We start from the raw sequence: 20,277 nt of genomic DNA, 5'->3' as shown, positions 1-20,277 counted from the left end.
CAAATAGCCCACTGCTTTCATACACAACATATATTTCTGAAGGTGGCACTCAAAGCACATTTATGTAATAATGAATGAGGGTGTAATTCGGTAGGAAATAGTTCCTACATAAAACTTCTCACACCAAGGTCCGTGTATTACCCTGAGTAACCGGGTCTTGATTTCTGTAAAGGGATATTGCTTTTGAGTTAAAAAATAATTAAAGATGTTGGTGTTTTGAGTGCCACAAACTGAGTGCTATTCAGCTCCATTCTATTAGTGACGGCAGTCATGGCAGACATCTCCAAAACTAGGCGAATCACAACAAAACGTTATAGATAGATAGCACTCTGGGTAAGGGAAATATATTATTTAAAATGTTGGGTGAACTATCCCTTTAAATGATTATGCTGGGTGGCTGCAGTTCTAGTACTTTGTCTGGTACTAGCATACATAATATGAAGCATTTTAGTCTGGCACAGTACTCAAGTATTCTTAGAAAAAAGACAAAAAACAATGGCTTTCAATAAATGAACCACATGTATTCAGAACCCCACACACATTAAACATTTCTTAACTTGATGCATTTTTATGAGCCATGACAATAAATACGGTAAAATAAATATACAATTCCCCATTGTGGATGTGGTGGTAGTGTGTCCATAGGCCCTAGATCAGAATGATGGTTCCAGAGTTTATCTTCTTGTTCCAGTTCATGTGTCGAGACGGTTGCAAGGTGTTGTGGTCGCGGGCCAGACCATTGCACAGTACTACAAACAGCACATTGCCCTCAATCAGCAGATATCACAAGACAATATTCTGGAGATCGTAATCAGCCGGAACAATTGACACATTCTGTCTATAAGAACTAAACGTGACGTCTGTATGAGTGTTAACTGATTTTCTACTAGCACAGCTTCAGGAAACCCATCTCATGCAGTACAGTACAGTGTTCTGGAGAAGATGCATCAGGCAGGTCCATCTGTCTCCTTGAGGATCATCATGGTGTACGACGTCTCTTTAATTGGTTTGTATTCAGAAAGGCAGGTATGTAGATATCCACTCCCTGACAGCCGTCACGCGTATGTACACCCCTGGGAAACCTGTGCGTCCACACCCGTGACCCCAGCTGGTCACCCCAGCGATGAACCACTGGCCAGAGGGTTGGCGACACGTCAGAGGACCTCCGGAGTCGCCCTGGGTGACGGAGAGAAGGGGAGACGTTAATGTCCACGTGGACTTTTATCATTTCCTTTACAGCACTTTAAAGCACTAGCTGAGCTGAGCACAGATCAGGAGACATTAATGTCCATAGTGGACTTTTATAATGTCCTTTACACTTACAGCACTTAACACACTAGCTGAGCTGAGCACAAATCAGTTGACATCTTTCAAGTCGGTTAACGTATGAGGCTACAGCGCAAGTTTACTTTTTTGTATCTGTTTGTGTGGGTTTACCCCATTAAGGACTATTTAGTATGTATTTAGCTGTGAGAACTGTCAAGACATGTGGCTACACATGACAAAAATTCACATATTTGCATATTCAAACATTCAAATGTTTTGACTAATGACTAAATATAGTATGATACAGAAATGGCGGTATCTAAAAAACTACAAGGAGTTGCTGTATATCAAATGCTTGGTACCGCTGGATTCAAAACTGGTTGAATTTTAAGTGTGATGTAATGTAAATTTGATATTTACCATGTGAAATGATTGTTCAACAAATTTCTGTGATTTTTTGCGTAAAGAAAAAATCAATATTCATGATAAATATGTGAAATTAATGTTGTCTTGTGTAGCCACATGTCTTGACAGTTGACAAAATCTTGTGTTTCTACCTCTAACAGAAAATACATCTGTGGGGCTTTTTCCTTAACATAACAAATAATCTCACACACATCCCAAAACAGTTTTGCACACATTGATTTAGTTTGACAGTTATTGAGAGTAAATTAGTTTGAATATGGCCACCGGTGATGTCATCGGGAACATTGAATCCTTGTGTTGTGTTAATTACAGCTCAATGAAATGATAAGGTAGCAGTCCCTATAAGATATTTTTTCAGCTACATAATTTCATTGAGCTGTAATTAACACAAGGATTCAATGACATCAATGGTGGCCATATTCAAACTAATTTACTCTGAATAATGGTCAAACTAAATCAATGTGTGCAAAACTTAGGATGTGTGCAAAATAAATCAGCATTGGTGAAGTGCCTATTAAGTTATTGTCATTATGTACATATTTCTGTGTTCTCCACTAAAACCAGTAGGTTGAGTAGTGTACCGGTATATGTGTGTGAGAGATGGAAAAAGAGAGAGAAAGAGAGCAATTTACTACAGTACAAGACCAAAGAGAATGTCACTTGGATAGCCATTCCAGGTGCTTTGACCGGGACAGGAATGCATGTGGGCTTACTCTGTTACATAAGCAGATTACAGAGAAGGAGAGGGTGAGAAGGGGAACACTGCAGTTTCAGGCCTCTCTGTCCAGTCAGATAAGCATCTCTCACTTAAGTGCAGCAGTGCCCCCCTGAATAAACAATTACTGGGGTTTTTGATGGTAATTCTGCAGCCGAATAACGTCTGCATGCCCATGATTGGTTATAATCTAGTGTTTTGACCAGGAACAAGCCTTTGAAACCGCTAAAGAGTCGAGGGCAAACTAGTGTAAAAATTACTGATCATTTTAATCGAATCTATCTTTGTCTGTTAGCATACTACCGGGATGCAGGTTGAAAAAAGCCTCAGCTCGGAACTAGGCAGAATCTGCATATGGCTCGCTGATAACAAACTATCATTACACATGGGCAAAACAGAGTCCATTCTCTTCGGTTCAAATAACAAACTCAGCAAGACCGACGGCTTCTCAGTTACAGTGGGTGACAATATTGTCACAAGGAAAGATGAAATTACCTACCTGGGGTCCATCCTAGAGGCTAATCTCTCCTGTGACAAAATGGCATCCAATGTAATAAAAAAAGTCAACCAACGAACTCGATTCTTGTACCGGATCTCCTCTCTGGTAAACAAGAACACCCTGAAGACTCTGGCAGGAGCACTCATTCAGGGGTACTACGACTATGCTTGCACCTCATGGTACCAAAGCACCTCAAAGGCGCTAAAAACAAAATTACAAACATCTCAAAACAAACTGGTCAGACTACTGCTTGACCTTACTCCTAGAACCCACCTCACCCCTGCCCACTTCGACAACCTAGGATGGCTTAGAGTAGACGACAGAGTACAACAACTTGCAATGGGCCTGGTCTACAAGATACACTACACGACCAAGGTACCCATGTACATGTCAAAATACTTCCCAAAGGTCAGTGAATACCACGATCACAACACCAGAGGGAGCTCCACAAATCATGTCAAACCCAGATTCGGCTCAAATAAGGGACTAAACACGTTTCGCAATTATGCCACATCAATGTGGAACGCCCTACCCAAAGCTGTAAAGGAATGTGGATCACTACCCACTTTCAAAACCTCTCTCAAGGGACACCTACGGGAGACTGCAATTCAACACTGGCCCCTGTAAATATCCTAACCCAATCATTCCAACCCCCTCCAATGTACAGTCATTTACCTAGTATGGTTTTGTCAATAGTTCAATGCACAATTGTGTTTGTTTGTACAGTGTCTCCTCCCCCCCCCCCTCAATGTACAGTGTTACTTGTTTATACAGTGTGCCCCCCGCCCCCCCCCCCCCAACCACCTCCAATGTAAATTACCCAGTATGGTTGTCAATATCCCAATGTACCCAACCCCCCCCACCCAACCTCCAATGTACAGTTTCTACGTCAAATGTATATACTCCCTTTTCTTGACTCCTTCTGTATCACAAACAGTACTGTATTTGCAAATCTGGTATGTCATAAATGTATAGATGTAGCAGTACTGACTATCTGTATGTCATGTATGTCATATATGTCTATATGAATTGAAAATGGGGGACCCTGATGGAAACAAGACAAACGTCTTTCTCAGGTCTGCATCCCCTTAACAATTGTATGTATTGAGCCGTACTGTATTGTACCCATTCTGCAATCTGTTAAATAAAGTTTTCATTCATTCATTCATTCATGCTGTTGGGGACACATGTCTGAAGAAGACTGAGAGAAAGGTATTCATGCCACATAATATTGTATGTACAGTATATCTTACCAAACAGGTGTCCTTGCCTCCCTCCATGTAACCAGCGCACATCATGCTAGGAGTTAGCCCGTTGCCATAGGACTGCTGACAGTCTTCCCGGTCGATGACGCTCACTGCAGCTTTCTGCAGCAGGCTGGTCAATGAACCTGTGCATGAGGGGGAATCAAAGAGAGACATCCGTTGTTTTCTGTGTTTTCACAAGCTAAATGGAATGTTGGAACAGCGCAGGCTCTTCTCAGACCAAGAACCATGTAATTCCATTTGAAGTTTTCAGAGGAACAGTGTTTTCAAACTTCATTATCTAAAGATGGTAAGAGCGTTGGTACCTGGTTGAGTACTTTTTTTGTGATATATCACATTCATGCCCAAGTGATTTGGATTGACTTTACAACTGTAAATACATGGGCGGTCCAAACATTTTATCCGATGGTGTCAATTGAGTTGCGTCACCATAGCGATTTCTCCAAGTAAAATATGAACACGCACATCCCTCAAAAGGAGGATAGCATTTCTTCCCAAAAAAAAAACACAAATAGCTTTCATTTGAATCCTTTCAAATTTGTGGTGCACATTATGACCGCTAGAGGATGAACCCTATTGATTTTGGTGACCCCAAGGTCTTGCCTCTAGCGCCACCATCAGTCCAAACGTAATTTTTTTTATTGTGAACGTGATAACTCAAAGAGCTTTCCTTCAAATCTTTTCAAATGTGAGTCCTTCAAATCTTTTCAAATGTGCAGTTCACATTTATGACCCCTAGAGGGTGAACCCGATTGATTATGGTGACCCCATGTCCTTTCCTCTAGCACCACCATCAGGCCAAATGTTTACATTTTCAATTAGTGTATGTCGAATACTTTTCATGCAAATCTTTTCTCATTTGCTGTGCACATTCATATCCTACTTGTGAACGCAATAACTCCAATAGCTTTCATTCAAAACAATAGAAACCTTGCAGATTCAAGACATAGTGTGTCGGAGGAGATAGTGTGTGTGTGTGTGTGTGTGTGTGTGTGTGTGTGTGTGTGTGTGTGTGTGTGTGTGTGTGTGTGTGTGTGTGTGTGTGTGTGTGTGTGTGTGTGTGTGTGTGTGTGTGTGAAAGAGAGAGAGAGAGAGAGAGAGAGAGAGAGAGAGAGAGAGAGAGAGAGAGAGGGAGGTCTAGTTTAAGTGATCTATTAACAGGGCTTTGTGGAGACTGACATTACATTCTTGAATTAGCAAGCAATCAAAGTTGGCTGGCTAACATTACAGTGCTTAGCTACTCGTTGCTATGCTAATAGCTACTGGATGCTATGCTAGGATGCTAGGAAGCTATGAATGGAAATTAAGTGTGGCTTTTGTAAGAATATCATGGTCTCCACAATCTCCCTATGAAGGTATATCATAACGAAACCCTGCGTCACGTTGGATAAAAAATATCTGCTAACAAACATTATTCTCTAGTCTGTCTCTAGTCCTCCTCATCCATAATTAATGTTATCTGTTATAACCAGCACAGCTGTCTGGTGCATTTGCGTGTTCGGAGGAAACAATGAGACAGAGAGCAGCTAGATCGGACACAACAGGCAACACTAGATTCACGTCTAACTGGCCAAACATTCTTCGAGTTTCAGGCTTCTCTTCTTGATGTCTCTTGATGAAAAGAAAAAATCTAAACAGAGTTATATAGTTCTTCAGTGCAAGGGTTCATTGTAAGTGCGGAGTACAGAGCAAATATGATCTTACAATAAGATGGTTTTGGCTCAACCTATGTAATATCTGCATCAATCTGAATCTCTCTCACCTCCCTCCCTCATGGATCCCCAGCCAGAGATGTAGCACTCAGTATTCTTGAAGAAGTGGTGGACCGGGGAGGGGAGACAGACGGACTGGATGGTGTAGGAACTGGTGGCTGGTACGGCCAACTCCACCAGAGCCACATCATGGTCCATAGTGGTGCTGTTGAAGGATGGGTGGAGGATGACCCTCTGGATGGGGATGATCAGGGCTCCGACCCCGGACCGCAGCACTGAGCCCAGGCTCACTGACCAGCCGGAAGGGCTGGAGTCACTGGTGATGCGAATAACAATGTTAGAACATGCTACATAACATGCTGAAGTGTTAAGACAGGAATTCACAAGTGCATTTTAGGCTCAACTTCAAGGAAACCTTTGGACTGGCCATATATGTAATACAGTACAGCACAGTATTGAATGGTTCACGTGGTTTGGAATCTTGTGTTGTGCCTCAAACTAAAACACGTAGGTTAGAGTATAAAATGTATTTCAATGTGATATTAAAATATGAAAAAGAGAAGGCTGGAACCTTTTGAAGCAGTGCGCGGCTGTGAGCAGCCATTTGCTGTGAATGAGTGTAGCCCCACAGCGGTGGAGCCTCTGGTATTGCAGACTGCCTATCCAAGGCCACTCTCCTCTTCGAGCCGTCACCCCGCCCACAATCCTCTGAGAACCAACCGCAGGACGCACACCACAGTCTGAAAGAGCAAAAGTGTACCTAAAGTTTACTCATTTGAATTGACTAGCTTGTCTTAAGTATTTGGTGCAAACAGAGTCAGCACTGTTACATTTGGTTCCCTAGGTGGAACATCAGACAGGCCAACCTCTTCTGATAATATAATATAACACAATATAATGAAAACCAATCTGGCCATCTGCAAAAACTGGCGGCAGAATTACTTGTGAAAATGTCCCAGAAATCCACCTTTATCATAAATGTACTGTACATAGATACACCACACATTCTCTTAAGGGCCCATATCTCATATAAATCAGATTGTAAATGCTCATGAGGTAATTTTATACAGTCAGACCAAATACCCCCAAATCACCACATTGAAAGGTCTAACATGACTACTCAGATCATTACACATAAATACATTTGTACTTGATTCATAAGAGTCTCAGCTTTATAACACAGAAATAGGAATAGGCTAAATATGATCAAAAGAAAAAATCTGACATGGTTGTAAAGGTGACACTTTTGTGGTTCCAGTGAGCCCAATCGTTTTTTTCCCAATCAAAATATGGAGCAAATGATCATAAACTTTCTGGTAAGGTAGCATGTAAGGGTTATCTCCAGATTCTTCAAGGTCTACGGTTTCAGGTGACACCTCTATCTTCACGCATGCTTTAGAATGTAGCCTGCAACAGCCTCAGAAAGACTGTAACGTTGGCTGCATCACTTGTGTTACAGCTACAGGTTTATAGGGTTAAGATTTGGAGCCGAATTCCCTTCCAAGTTAGCATAGACTGGCTGGTGCCCCTAGATTCCTCAGGGTCCCTAGCCTCAGATTATATCTACATATTCCCTGTAGCACTAATGTAGAGACTGCAAGAACCTCTGCTAAAAAATAAAAGGTAAATGGTGCATTTATATATCGCTTTTATCCAAAGCGCTTTACAATTTTTTCCTCACATTTTACCCATTCACTCACACACCGACGGCGGAGGTAACCATGCTGATGCAAGGTGCCAACCACCGAAAGATGGTTGTTGTTTTTTTTCTTTCTCCTGTAATTCTTTTAAGACTTAAACTTTGGAGCGAAATGTCTAGTAATCTAGTTTTATTATTATTATTTTTTTCAATCAGACTTTCTTTTGCCCTGGCAGCTGGCGCCCACTAGTGGATGACGCCTGGCGGCCTATACGGCCTGTGCCCAGGGCAGGTGTTATGCCAAATTGTCCATGCCCACCGAGAATTTCATGCAGCCTGTGGGAGTGATTTCTGTAGTTATACGTATATTTTGTATTCGCAGAACACAGCATAACAAAGGTTATGAATTATAACCAAAGTTATATGAATACTGGCGTCTTCCTTCACCTATTGGACTGCTCCGTGCGCCTATTGGCACCTGCTAAAATACTTTTACTCAATGCGCCTATCACTGACCAGAACCACGCCCCGCTGCTTGCATATAAGCAGGTGTGGTTGCTGCTAATTTCCCTTCTGTAGCTTCTTTCACAAGAAAAAGAGGGACAACGGGGTGAAAAAGCAAGACACTACACCAGTGTTCATATAACCAGGGTTATAATTCATAACCTTTGTTATATTTCATACTGGCTGCGTGTCTTGCTTCGCCTACTGGACAATAGGGTGGGGCTAGCCGTGTAGCCCTGATCAGTACCCTGTTGACCCAAAAAAAAAAAAAATCAGAGGGAGGAACACAGACTCCTGTTGAGGAGGATGAATAAAGTGATAGAGCTGTTCCTTGTGCATAAAGACGCAGCAGCCAAACATCCAACACTGACAAGTCAGAGGCAAAAATTACTGAGAAAAGCCTTGTTTTTAGGTATACAAGGGGATAGGAAAACAGGGCGGCCAACAAGACCTGGTTACGAATTATAACGGTTGCAAAAGAGGACCCTCTTTACACGTGGATAAGCACTGACCCTGAATGAAATGTTCTCAAACCCGCAGGAGGAGAAGTATTTCACAGGGAAATTGACAGAGTATCTGGAGGGGATCAGTGAAGGAGTTACGAATTGTAACCTGAGCAGGGGGTGACGGGCACTCCAGTGTGTAATTATGCATAAAGAGCCCCTACCGAAAGCAAGAAGCCCAGAAAAAACCCAACCGCTCGTTCGAACTAGAAGAAGGGATGTCGAAAATCTGACGAAAGGACAAGGTGAGGACCAGGATGCTGCTGTGCAGTGTCTGTCACTGATACGCCCCTTGAGCAAGGCAGAGGAGGCAGCCACTCCACGAATGGCTGCCTGGGTGTAGCAGAAAGCAATGCCCTCACACAGCGAAAACGATAGGTGTTTTTTAGAGGCAGGCCTCGGGCAGCCCCACCGTGGCACAGGAGCAGCTGTGATGTGGACCTGAAGCCGGCCGTGCGTTCCATATATATGGAGAGTGCACGGATAGGATGCAGCAGATGCATGTTCTTCTTCTCCTCATCATTAGAATCATCCAACCACCCCGTCACCTGTGGTGTCCCCCAGGGATCCGTCCTCGGCCCCCTGCTGTTCACCCTATACATGCTCCCCCTCGGCCGCATCATCAGCCGGCACGGTGTGTCGTTCCATTGTTACGCTGATGACACCCAGCTGTATATCCGGATTACACCATCATCACCTTCATCACCCCCCACACTGACCGCTTGCCTGGAGGAGACTAAGGCGTGGATGAACCACAGGTTTCTCCAGGTCAACAGCTCCAAAACTCAAGCCATGCTGATCGGTACCCCACATCAGGTCCGGTCATCCACCATCACCACCATCTCCTTCTCCGGTCAGGACATTCCCCTATCCACCCTTGTCACCAACTTGGGTGTGAAAATGGACCCCCACCTCACATACGAAACTCACATGAAACACCTCTGCAAGACCTCTTTCTTTCACCTCAGAAACATCACTAAACTCCGTTCCTCACTCACCCTGGCAGATTCTGAGAAACTCGTCCACGCTTTGTTTCCTCCAGGCTGAACTATTGCAATGCACTCCTCATCGGGATTCCTAGTAAAAGCATTCAAAAACTGCAAACCATCCAGAATAGCTGCTAGGATCATGTTGAGGGTGCACAAATATGATCACATCACCCCCACCCTCAGATCACTTCACTGGCTCCCCGTGGAACACAGGATCGAGTACAAGGTCTCCCTCCTCACTCACCAGTGCGTACAGTGGTGCCCCTGCCTACCTCAAGGAACTTCTCACCCCCCAGTCCTCCTCACGCTCCCTCCGCTCCGGCACAGCCTACCTCCTCAAAGCCCCCAGGACTAAGCTGCACACCATGGGCGATCGAGCCTTCTGCTCTGCCAGTTCCATTTCATTGGTTGTTTTATTCATTTTAATTGTTTTATTCATTTAACTTTTTGTTTTTATCTCCTGTAGCACTTTGAGATTTTTACAAATTATTATTATTATTATTATTATTATTATTATTATTATTATTATTATTATTATTATTATTATTATTATTATTATTATTATTATTATTATTATTATTATTATTATTATTATTATTATAGAATTCCTTCAGGATATTGTCCACAGTCCCTGGAACGAAAAGAGCTCCTAATGTTCTAAGGGACACAAGCAGGTTTAGGTCTCAGAATATCACTGTTGCCATCTCCATTGACAGTCAGGCGGAAGGACTGACAAGGTGCACAGAGCGCTGACATGCTTTGCCAACATGATAGCCAGGAGAAACGGGGTCCCATTAGGATATAACTGTGTTTGCACCGCAGGAACTATAGGGATCAGTGTGTTTGCACTGCAGGGACCAGGATCTAAGCAGAGGTTTGGGAGATTATTTTACCCCCCAAAAGACGCTCCTCTGGGGGTAGAACCTTTCCAAAGTCCAGGAACTCTGGGGGTGGTGCTTGCAGGCACTGTACATTCTGAATGATCCAAGTACTCGCAGCATTACATTTCAAAATCTGCAGCACAAAACAGTTTTTTTGTTAATTGAGCTATGCATTAAAAGCATTTTCCCCCAGCAAATATTTTAGTTACATCAGAACAGTCCTAAGTTTATAGGTTAAGTATTCAACGAGGCATTTAACATCCATGTCATCTGCTGCCAGGAAATGCAAATGTGGAATGCAACTCAAGCATTTAAAGATTGCTATTCCCTACAGACGGAGAAGATTGCACTACAGCACTGTAATGTGTAATGCTATTATAAACTGATATATTTAGTGATCTATGCACAAAAGCGATAATCTTTTCCCAACAAATCTTAGTTACAATTGGATTGTATGAACTAAGCCGGTGAAATGTTTGCAGCTCAAGTATTTAAAGACCCGTTATTAGTAGGCAATTCGGACATGCCTCGTTTGGAAATGGACTCTGTGAGGTTTATCCAGGGTTCCCACAGACATTGCTAAATGAAATTCAAGGACTTTTCCAACCACTATTTTTCATTTTCAAGGATGTCACTCGAAGGATACAATTCACTTTTAAATGCTGTTTTTTTAAGCATGGCCTGCTTGCCAGCTAAAGCAAGCTAGAGCATCACACATGAAGAAATGAGGAAAAGCAGTTGGAGCGTGCAAGACGATTTCTTGATTCAGAACAATTTGATCATGGATGAACAAAACATTCAATGCCAATGGTTGATTTAAATTTCAATTACTTTTTAAGCACCTTGTTAAGAAATGCGCTGTTTTCAAGGAATTATAGGCCTCGACTTTTGGTAAAAAAATTAAGCACTTTAAGCACTTCAAGGACCTTGTGCGAACCCTGTTTATCATTGATGCAGCCGGCGAGAGGCAGTGACTGGAATCCCCATGGTGACGAGTGCTGGCCTGGCCCTCTCACTGCTCTCGGGGGGATAGCCCCGAAAAGGTGAGGTGTGGAGCCGGTGATGAACCACATCACCACATCTGGGAACAGAGTGACGGGACCTGAGATCCTGCTCATCATGGCCGTGGGAGAGAGAGAACACCGGTTCTTTCGAAAGCGGCAGCTCTTCCCGGGGGTTTTATCCCTGAAAAGGGCCGTTGGTTATAATCCTGAGTAGTGTTCATGAAGAGATGTCATCTCAATCGGCGTCGTGAGATGCGTATGAGCAAGCTTGTTGGCTTGAAAGATGGAGAAGGGAGATTAGCAGCAACCGCACCTGCTTATATGCAAGTAGCGGCGTGTGGTCCTCGTGCATTAAGTCTATCATCCGGCGCCAATAGGCACACAGAGCAGTCCAATAGGCACACAGAGCAGTCCAATAGGCACACAGAGCAGTCCAATAGGCACACAGAGCAGTCCAATAGGCACACAGAGCAGTCCAATAGGCACACAGAGCAGTCCAATAGGCACACAGAGCAGTCCAATAGGCACACAGAGCAGTCCAATAGGCACACAGAGCAGTCCAATAGGCACACAGAGCAGTCCAATAGGCACACAGAGCAGTCCAATAGGCACACAGAGCAGTCCAATAGGCAAAGCAAGACACGCAGCCATTATGAAATATAACACCAGTTTCTCCTTTAGATTAAATGCATTATGTTAATTTACTTATTTTAGACCTTATACAAACCAAGTGGTGTACTGATACATACAATGAATACATATCATTATCATATGTTACAATATTCTGTAGGTGAATGTATTAGATAAGATAGTTGTGTTTTAGGCCCTGTGAAAACCAAATGTAGGCTGATACATACAAATGTACTGTATCACTACAGAAATACGTAAGTCTGCATGCTATTCTTGGCGGACATGCAGAATTTGGCATAACACCGGCCCTGGGCATCAACTCACCACAGTTTCTCTCATCTGCCTCGTTGGGGCAGTCCGGGATTCCATCACACTCCGGGTTGACCTTGCTAATGCACACGCTGGCACTACACCTGAAGTTCCCACTGCAGTTAAAGGCTGGGAGACATGATGGAAGAGATTAGCATGGGCGTCAGCTTTGGCTGCAAATGACATCAATCAAATCTACGGTATTTGTCAAATTTGTGTGTTCATATATTTCCTACAATTATCATTGTTCTTATTATTGCAGGGATTGATTATCAATTTGTAAATTGGATTGACTAACGGTTGATTCATGAATGATCCAATCAATCATTACAATCTCTCAGGACATTTGTTTACCAGGTAGGAGGGGAGGGGAGGCCATGACCATGGTCTTGGGCATAGGCGCTGGCATCGTAACTGGCACAGAGGGCGTGTAGTGGAGATTGACTAGGCTGGGGTCTGTATAGCTGAGGATCCAATTGCGGAGCCGGGTAACTCTGGAGTAGACCCCGGGTCTGTTGATCTGGGCACAGCCCACACCCCAGCTCACTACCCCAGCCAAGAAGAACCTTCCTGGGGCTTCCTCACACACGAGGGGCCCTCCAGAGTCACCCTGGAGGTCAGACAGGACGGGAGGCTGGGGTCAGACACAGACTCAAGACACACTTATTCAATAGACATCTGAATGAATAAAAACAAAATGAAATGAAAGGCTGTCAAAGTTAACGCGATATTAACGCGTTAACGCACAATTCTGTTAATGCCACTATTTTTTTAATGCACGATTAACGTTTTAAAAAAAACTTTTATCTTTTTTTCTTTTAACTTTTTTTTTCAGACTTCACTCAGGTGTATTATTGATACTCTCATTGATACTATGTTTGTTTCTGACTCAAATTGTGTGTGGGGGGTGAGAGAGAGGAAGGGGCAAGAGAGAAAGAGAGGTGGGAGAGTGTGTGTGTGAGAGAGAGAGGGGGAGGCAGGGGGTGTGAGTCCTCAGCCCTTGTGTGGGTGAATGTAACATTAAACAAGTTCCTAACGCTTTCTTTCCCCTATTATTTCATGCACTTTATTCATTGTTTTAAATTATTATTTTCTTTTAAGTTATTTTGTGCATTTACATTTACATTTACATTTTTGTCATTTAGCTGACGCTTTTATCCAAAGCGACTTACAAGTTTTGTACAACAAGACAGCAGGAAGGGTACAACTCTATCAGCTGAGTAAAAATTTTCATCAAAGTGTTGAGTGCTATAGTGTAGGTTAGTATATTAGGACAGTATGCATGACAAGTGCATGACAGTAAGGTTAGTTAGGGTTAGAGTTTTTTTAATTTTTTTTTGCATCACTCTGTTTTGAATTTGATGCAAATTTGCAATGCATGAGGGTCATCCTTTTGTGTTAAATGGCTGCATAAAGCAAGCATTTGTTGACTTTCATGTTGATGAGAGTATTAAAACTTGAAAAATATCCTTTCAAGGTAGATTTAGAACAGATACAAAATATGCGATTAATTTGCGATTAACTCATTCTCTGCCACGCTGGCCGCGCATCTTGCGGTCAGTAGGCCGGCTTTTCGTGACTGTTTTCGCGATAATTCATGATCTTTGCGGAGCTATTTCTATATATATTCTATATTATAGCTATGGGGAAAATGGTATGGCTAATTTGACAGACACTATTTGCAGTACAGCATGTAAAAAGGCGTTTTTTTCTTTAGTTTGTAGTTTATTACACGCTGAACATCGCCCATTTCCGAAATAATCCAGTCTTTTTCCATAGATCGCGAGATAGGACGCTTTATGTGCAATAAGCCCTAATCATTCTGGTTGATTCCCTGAACCCCCAAATCAAAGGTATATAACATGTACATGTACCTTCACAAAATCATCCAGATCGTTAGAAAAAGCCAGTACAGCAAGCCACTGCGATCGTTACATAAACATGTTCCATGTTCTGTAAAATAGACATAGGGGGTTCTTACCTTAGCCAGAAGGTACTCCAAAAAGAATAATTCTAATGATCCCATCGGCGATCGCAATTACAAGTTTATATGTAATTACACGTTGTTTACTGGACACTAGGTTTTGAAGCGAGCGGGTCTGCTTTTGCGATTGCTTTGGGAGAGCTCCTCCCCCACAGAGCCAGTCTCAATGCCTCGATGCATTCAATGACAATAATGCTGCCTTCCTATCAGAGTTCAAATGGTAGACGATACTGCCATCTGGTGATATTCGATCGACATTGCAGTTCAAGCGTATGTGGCTGTGCCAAAGTGATTCAGATCGCTTCGGGCGAGTCTGTAGCGCGGGGATCAAAGGAAAAATATCAAACGATCTAATAACGTATATATACGTGATTGGCGGAGATTGAGTTAATTGTGAGTTAACTATGGACAATCATGCGATTAATCACATTAAATATTTTTATCGATTGACAGCACTATTAAATAACATGTCTTATTGTCTATGCTTACTATGCACTCCGAGTGAAGCGCTCGATGGCTTTGTTGCACACAATTTACTTTACTTTAGATAAAAGCGTCCGCTAAATGTAAATGTCAATAATTCATCACAAGACAATACAGAAATACAGAAACAGCATTATGGGCTGTGTTTTTAGGGTGGAACCGGTGTCAATGAGTAATTTAAACCCTGGGTATATTACAAACAACAAAAGGAGAAAGGAACATCCAGTCTATTTATAGAAACCCACCCGTGGCCGTGAGGCAAAAATCCATTGTCAGATAATGCAAGCCGATAGCTCAAGTACAATGATGAGTTGTATTTTAGGGGACAACTTTTCCTATACGAGACCAAATTATCTCAGTTAAGCACATAACACGGCGTGTCTCCTGTTGATAAAACTAAGTCCACGCGGGACTGGGTTGGACTGGATTTGATATATTGACTTCGATTAGATATTAAATCTACAATGGTTAGAAACAAACAGCCTGGAAGAAGTTTGATTATTTGAAACTCTTAATTCATTACATTGCAAGGTCAGGTGAGAAGGACAATGTGAACTGACCTGACAGGAGTCCACCTTCCCCTGCAGGAAACCGGCACACATCATGTTATCAGTCACGGCTCCTCTGTAGACCAGTGACTTGTTACACACCCTGGAGTCAATGATCCTCACTACGGCCTTCTGCAGTTTGGGAGGCACCTCATCTGAACAACACAACAAGAACAAAGGTTGTTATTGGCCACGGTTGTCATTTAATGATAATCACCTGCTATTTGATTACAACCTCCTGTTGCCTGCAACTAAGCCGTCTGCGATCCAATACTATGAATACTGTCGCTCGCTAATGGAAATTATTAATATGAAGCGCTGTTTCATAGCAAACAATTCAACATGCCCCCCATTTATTGCACATAATACACAGACAGACTCACACAAGAACTGAGCGAGTGCGCCCCATCCCGACACCATACAGTTCTGTCCTGGGGCGAAGATGTGAGAGGGGGAAGGCAGGCAGACGGGCTGGACATGGGGGCTGAACGTGAGAGGGGTCTCGAGCTCCAGAACCGTCACGTCATTGTCTGTAGTCGTAGGGTTGTATTCCGGGTTCACCACCAATGACTTGATGTTGATTAAGACGGACTCGGATTCCTCGCCACTGACCAGACTGGCCCCAACCAGTGCTGACCACTCTTTGGGGTCGTTGTCCCTACAGGGTGAAGAATAGTTGAGTGGTTTTTGTTTGCTTGTTTGCTTTCTTTATTTTTTAACCTGGGCTTGTGTATGATTTACTGCATGTGTAGTGCTCTAGATGTGGTGAAGAGTGTGCGATATTTGGGTCACAATATCACTGACATGTGTGATGATGTTGATGGGCAGCGCCAGTGCTGCAAACTGTATGCACAGGCCAATATGCTGGCACGAAAATGTTATATGTGTACAGACAATGTGAAAATAAGCCTGTTCAGAGCCTATTGTACTCTATTTTTATACTGCACACCTCTGGTGTAATTATAGCACAGCAAAAATTAAAAAACTGCAGGTAGCATATAATGATGCATTTAGGATCCTCCTTAAGCTCCCAAGACGGACTAGTGCAAGCCATTTGTTTGTGACTACAAATGTCCCCAGCTTCCATGCTCTGCTGAGGAACTTGATGTTTAAATTTATGTGTCGACTATTAGAGTCAAAAAACAAGAAAATAGGTGCCATTAGTGATGTAAAACAAAGTGATACAAGGTACTCCTCTGATTTGTGGAAACATTGGAATCGATGCCTTTATGTATTTTAATCTATGTTGCCTTGTTTCTTTTGTTATTGTATTATTGTTGTTGTTTTGTATGTGTAATATGGACCTTGAGTCTGAAATAAAGTCTTCATCATCATCATTGTATGTCACGTTTAAAGTCTGATGTGATGCTCTTTTATTGCTGAGGTTATTATTGATTGCTAGGGAGAATCACATATACAATCACATAGCTGTTACCATAAAAACAGGGTGGGATTTAAAACAGTCACAAAACCCTATTCTACTGATACTAGAGACCTTTTTTTATCAGGGAAATATGATTGCAGAAATGTACCTCTCGAAGCAGTGCGCTGCACTGACCAGCCAGCGCTCGTTGACGATGGAGGCTCCACAGGTGTGGCGTCCGTGCAGCTTCAGACTGACCTGCCACGGCAGCTCCCCTGGCCGAGCGTCCTCGCCACCCACAACGCGATTCCCCATGGCAGGGCGAGTACCACAGGCTAGGGAGAGAAAGGGAGAGAGCGAGGGGGAAGATAAAGAGAGGAAAAGGGGGAGTCAGTGATGTGAGGGAGACTCTCCCTGCCAGCTGAGTAGGTCCTAACAACACACTCCTCGGTTAAAGGGAGAAGAAACCTGCAGAAGGTTGACTTTATTGTGGATCAGTGCAATCAATGGACGTAAATGTAAATGTCAATGGACGGGTATAAGCAAAGCAAGAAGGGGACTTTATTGTGGATCAGTGAAACAACAGGGACAACGATAGAAATAAGTCCTGGACATTCGTTCTATCCCTGACAAGGCAAATACACATGTTGATCTGTCAATTTTGTTATATGTTTTTGTCAATAAATCAAATCAAATTAAAAAAAGAGTGGACATGGAAAGAGCTTAGCGTGTACAGTAGGTGCATGTTTTGTTTTTTTGATCACGCACACTATCAGGTCCAGAGGAGGCTGTTGCACTACCAGACAATTTCAAGGGAAAGCATGCATTGATTCTGGCTTATCAGGACACACAAAGATGGACCCTGTGATGGGTGTGTGATTGATCCCCCATTGGAAGGATTCACGCCCCCCCACGTGTGCACAACTGCACGCATTCACATCATGTACATGACCATGAGGAGCTGTAGCACGTTCACGTGACTCGCTCTAATGTGGGGAATCCCAAACAAGCCAGTCATGGTGAGGGGGTGGGAGAGGGAGCAATTGTGAGACACACATAAATCTATTCTGATTCAATTCTTGTTTTCAGCATGACCTGGCTGTCATAGCTACTGCTCCAATACATGACAATAATACATATTAAATTGAGGATACGAAAATTTGGTTTGCGACCAAGTAAAATAGTTTGAAAGCCACTCACAGCAGCGAGCTTCATCAGATTCATCTGCGCAGTCTGTGATGAAGTCACACTCAGGGTTCACTTTGGTGACACACTCTCCATTGTCACAGGCGAAGGTGTTGTCTGGACATCTGGCTGGAGTCAGGAGGAGAGCAGAGCAGAGTCAAAGAGATGGAGAGGTTTTAGACAAGCAGATACGATATACAGAGATAAATACACAGATAGAAGACCGATAGAACTTACACATCATCTCATCTCCAATGGTGTAGAATGACTTTCCACTGGCCCCTTGAGAGAAAAAAAACAATAGAAAAGCCTAAATATACCCCAAGACATTACAAAATGTTTGGTCAAAAAGCAATTTCCCATATTGCTCCGTGTAACTTGTTCATAAAAATAATCGCTACTTTGGCAGTCTAAATTATTATCGCTACAGTCTAAATTACGGAGTTGAGAAACCTTGAGAAAACCTTCGCAACAGCGTTGTATGAAATACAATGACACACCCGTACAAGCTCTTCAGGTCTGGCACCAATAGTGCTGCAAAATCTGTAAAAGGTTGCATCTCTAGAACATCAAATGTGAATGACACAAATGTAAAATGGTGCCCATGGTTACCTTGCTTGAAGAAATAACTTTTTTTGTTGCAGTTTTCTCTTATCCTCCATGTTTAAACACTGTGCAGTTACAGCTGCCATGGCTGCCCATCCTACATAGCATAGCTATAAGTGATATACAATTTTATGCTGGAGCACAGGAACGTATGACATCCTCTCTATCTGTACACACCTGTGGAACATGGATTACAATACAGTGGATCTAGTGGGCAGTCAAGCTGATGACAGTATAGCTGAAGTACCCAGTAAGATGATCGCATTGATCTCTCCAAACGCTGGCACCTCCAGGACATTCCCATGCAGCGCTGCATTGAGCCCCACCCTCAGCAGATCCTGGACGAAGTTGTCGGAGTACTGCTGGACCTTGGACACCTTGAAGACCAGCCGAAACGTCACCATAACGTCACCGTTGATGTTACTGGAACAACAGGAATAAAAACTGATTGTGCCCATCTTTGCAGTTTTAACTCTTTACTGTGAATGTTATTTATTTCACGTGAAGAAAATGATAGCTAGTCTCTGTGGTCCGGCACTCACTTACCCATAGGCAATAATACTACAGTCAATGTAGTGATGTGATATCGATGAGGCGGTGAAGACAGTTTCAATCTGTGAGAACGTGGAAATGAACACGTGTGTCTGTCATACTGTGGACACTTTTTAAGTTGTTGATGTCTTTGCGCCATCGTCATCAAGACAAGTTCCTGTACATTCATTGTACTTGGCAAATAATAGCCTTTCAGACACATGATTAGATGCTGAAAAGTGAAAATAATTGTCCTGAGTCCTCAGAGGGCGAGGCAGTTAGCTCTAACCTTGGTCTTGAGAAGGGTGGAGAGAACCATGGAGAAACCAGAGGTCTCGTCCTGCAGATCAGGGTCATAGTGCAGACCTTTCAGCTCCACCGTCTCCATAAAGTAATGCTGCTCCTGGACGAGGTACGCTGACAAGAACAGAGGAGAAACACACATGAATAATATAATACTTACTTATATTCATAGACAAGAACATATAAGTGCAGGTATTTATTTTATTTCACAACTCTTTCTAAAAGAAAAAAAATATTAGATTTTTTTTAAAGGGCTTGCATACAGCATTGCTCCTCCCAGAGCATGGTGATGTGTGCAGGCCTAATTTTGAAAATCTACATTTCCAAAGCTCATACTCGTATAAACAGCTAATTGTATCTGTTTAATTTAGGAATTATATATTGTGGGTTTACAGACAGTGGTAAAAAACCTACCACATGTTACACCTCTTTAATATAATACAAAAACTTAGTTAAGAGTGTGTGATTGTATGATGAGCCAGATGTTAATGTCAATTGACTTACCAATCAGCAGGCCTATGAAGACCCCGACGATGAGGAAGATGAAGAAGAAGGCTAGGAGGATCCCCCTGCAGGTGGCTGAGTTGGAGGACGCGGGGCAGGGGCCTGAAGAAGACCACGACTCTCCTCCATCCTTCTTCATGTTGGATTCACAGGAGACCCCTCCTCATCCCACTGACTAGGGTGTCAAGGGGAGAATATCTCTGATCAAAGGGAAACACATATTGAGCCCAAAAGACAAAATAAACTAGGCCACTCATCAGATTTTTCACTTAATAGTAGCCTACTTAAAGGGTAAGTTCGGAATGTTGTGAGTGTGTGAGAGAGAGTGAGAGAGAGAGAGAGAGAGAGAGAGAGAGAGAGAGAGAGAGAGAGAGAGAGAGAGAGAGAGAGAGAGAGAGAGAGAGAGAGAGAGAGAGAGAGAGAGAGAG

At 42.8% G+C, this 20,277-nt stretch overlaps 1 protein-coding gene across 1 annotated transcript; it reads right to left on the bottom strand.

Moving 5' to 3' along the window:
* Nucleotides 1-931: 931 nt before the first annotated feature.
* tmprss9 (transmembrane serine protease 9) lies at nt 932-19,988 on the bottom strand (the record flags this gene model as incomplete). The annotated part of the gene is made up of 15 exons (XM_084308442.1): nt 932-1,176; nt 4,160-4,296; nt 5,934-6,199; nt 6,455-6,623; nt 12,358-12,471; nt 12,697-12,952; nt 15,370-15,512; nt 15,741-16,015; nt 16,890-17,055; nt 17,921-18,034; nt 18,143-18,187; nt 18,759-18,934; nt 19,058-19,125; nt 19,332-19,459; nt 19,850-19,988. 15 exons carry the CDS (start codon nt 19,986-19,988, stop codon nt 1,015-1,017), a joined length of 2,358 nt encoding a protein of 785 aa, XP_084164568.1. The 3' UTR covers nt 932-1,014.
* Between the last annotated feature and the right edge of the window lie 289 nt (nt 19,989-20,277).

Source organism: Notolepis coatsorum, assembly GCF_963971535.1.
Source record: "Notolepis coatsorum genome assembly, chromosome: 2".
NCBI classification, from domain to species: domain Eukaryota; kingdom Metazoa; phylum Chordata; class Actinopteri; order Aulopiformes; family Paralepididae; genus Notolepis; species Notolepis coatsorum.
This window is presented reverse-complemented; position numbering and strand designations above follow the sequence as displayed.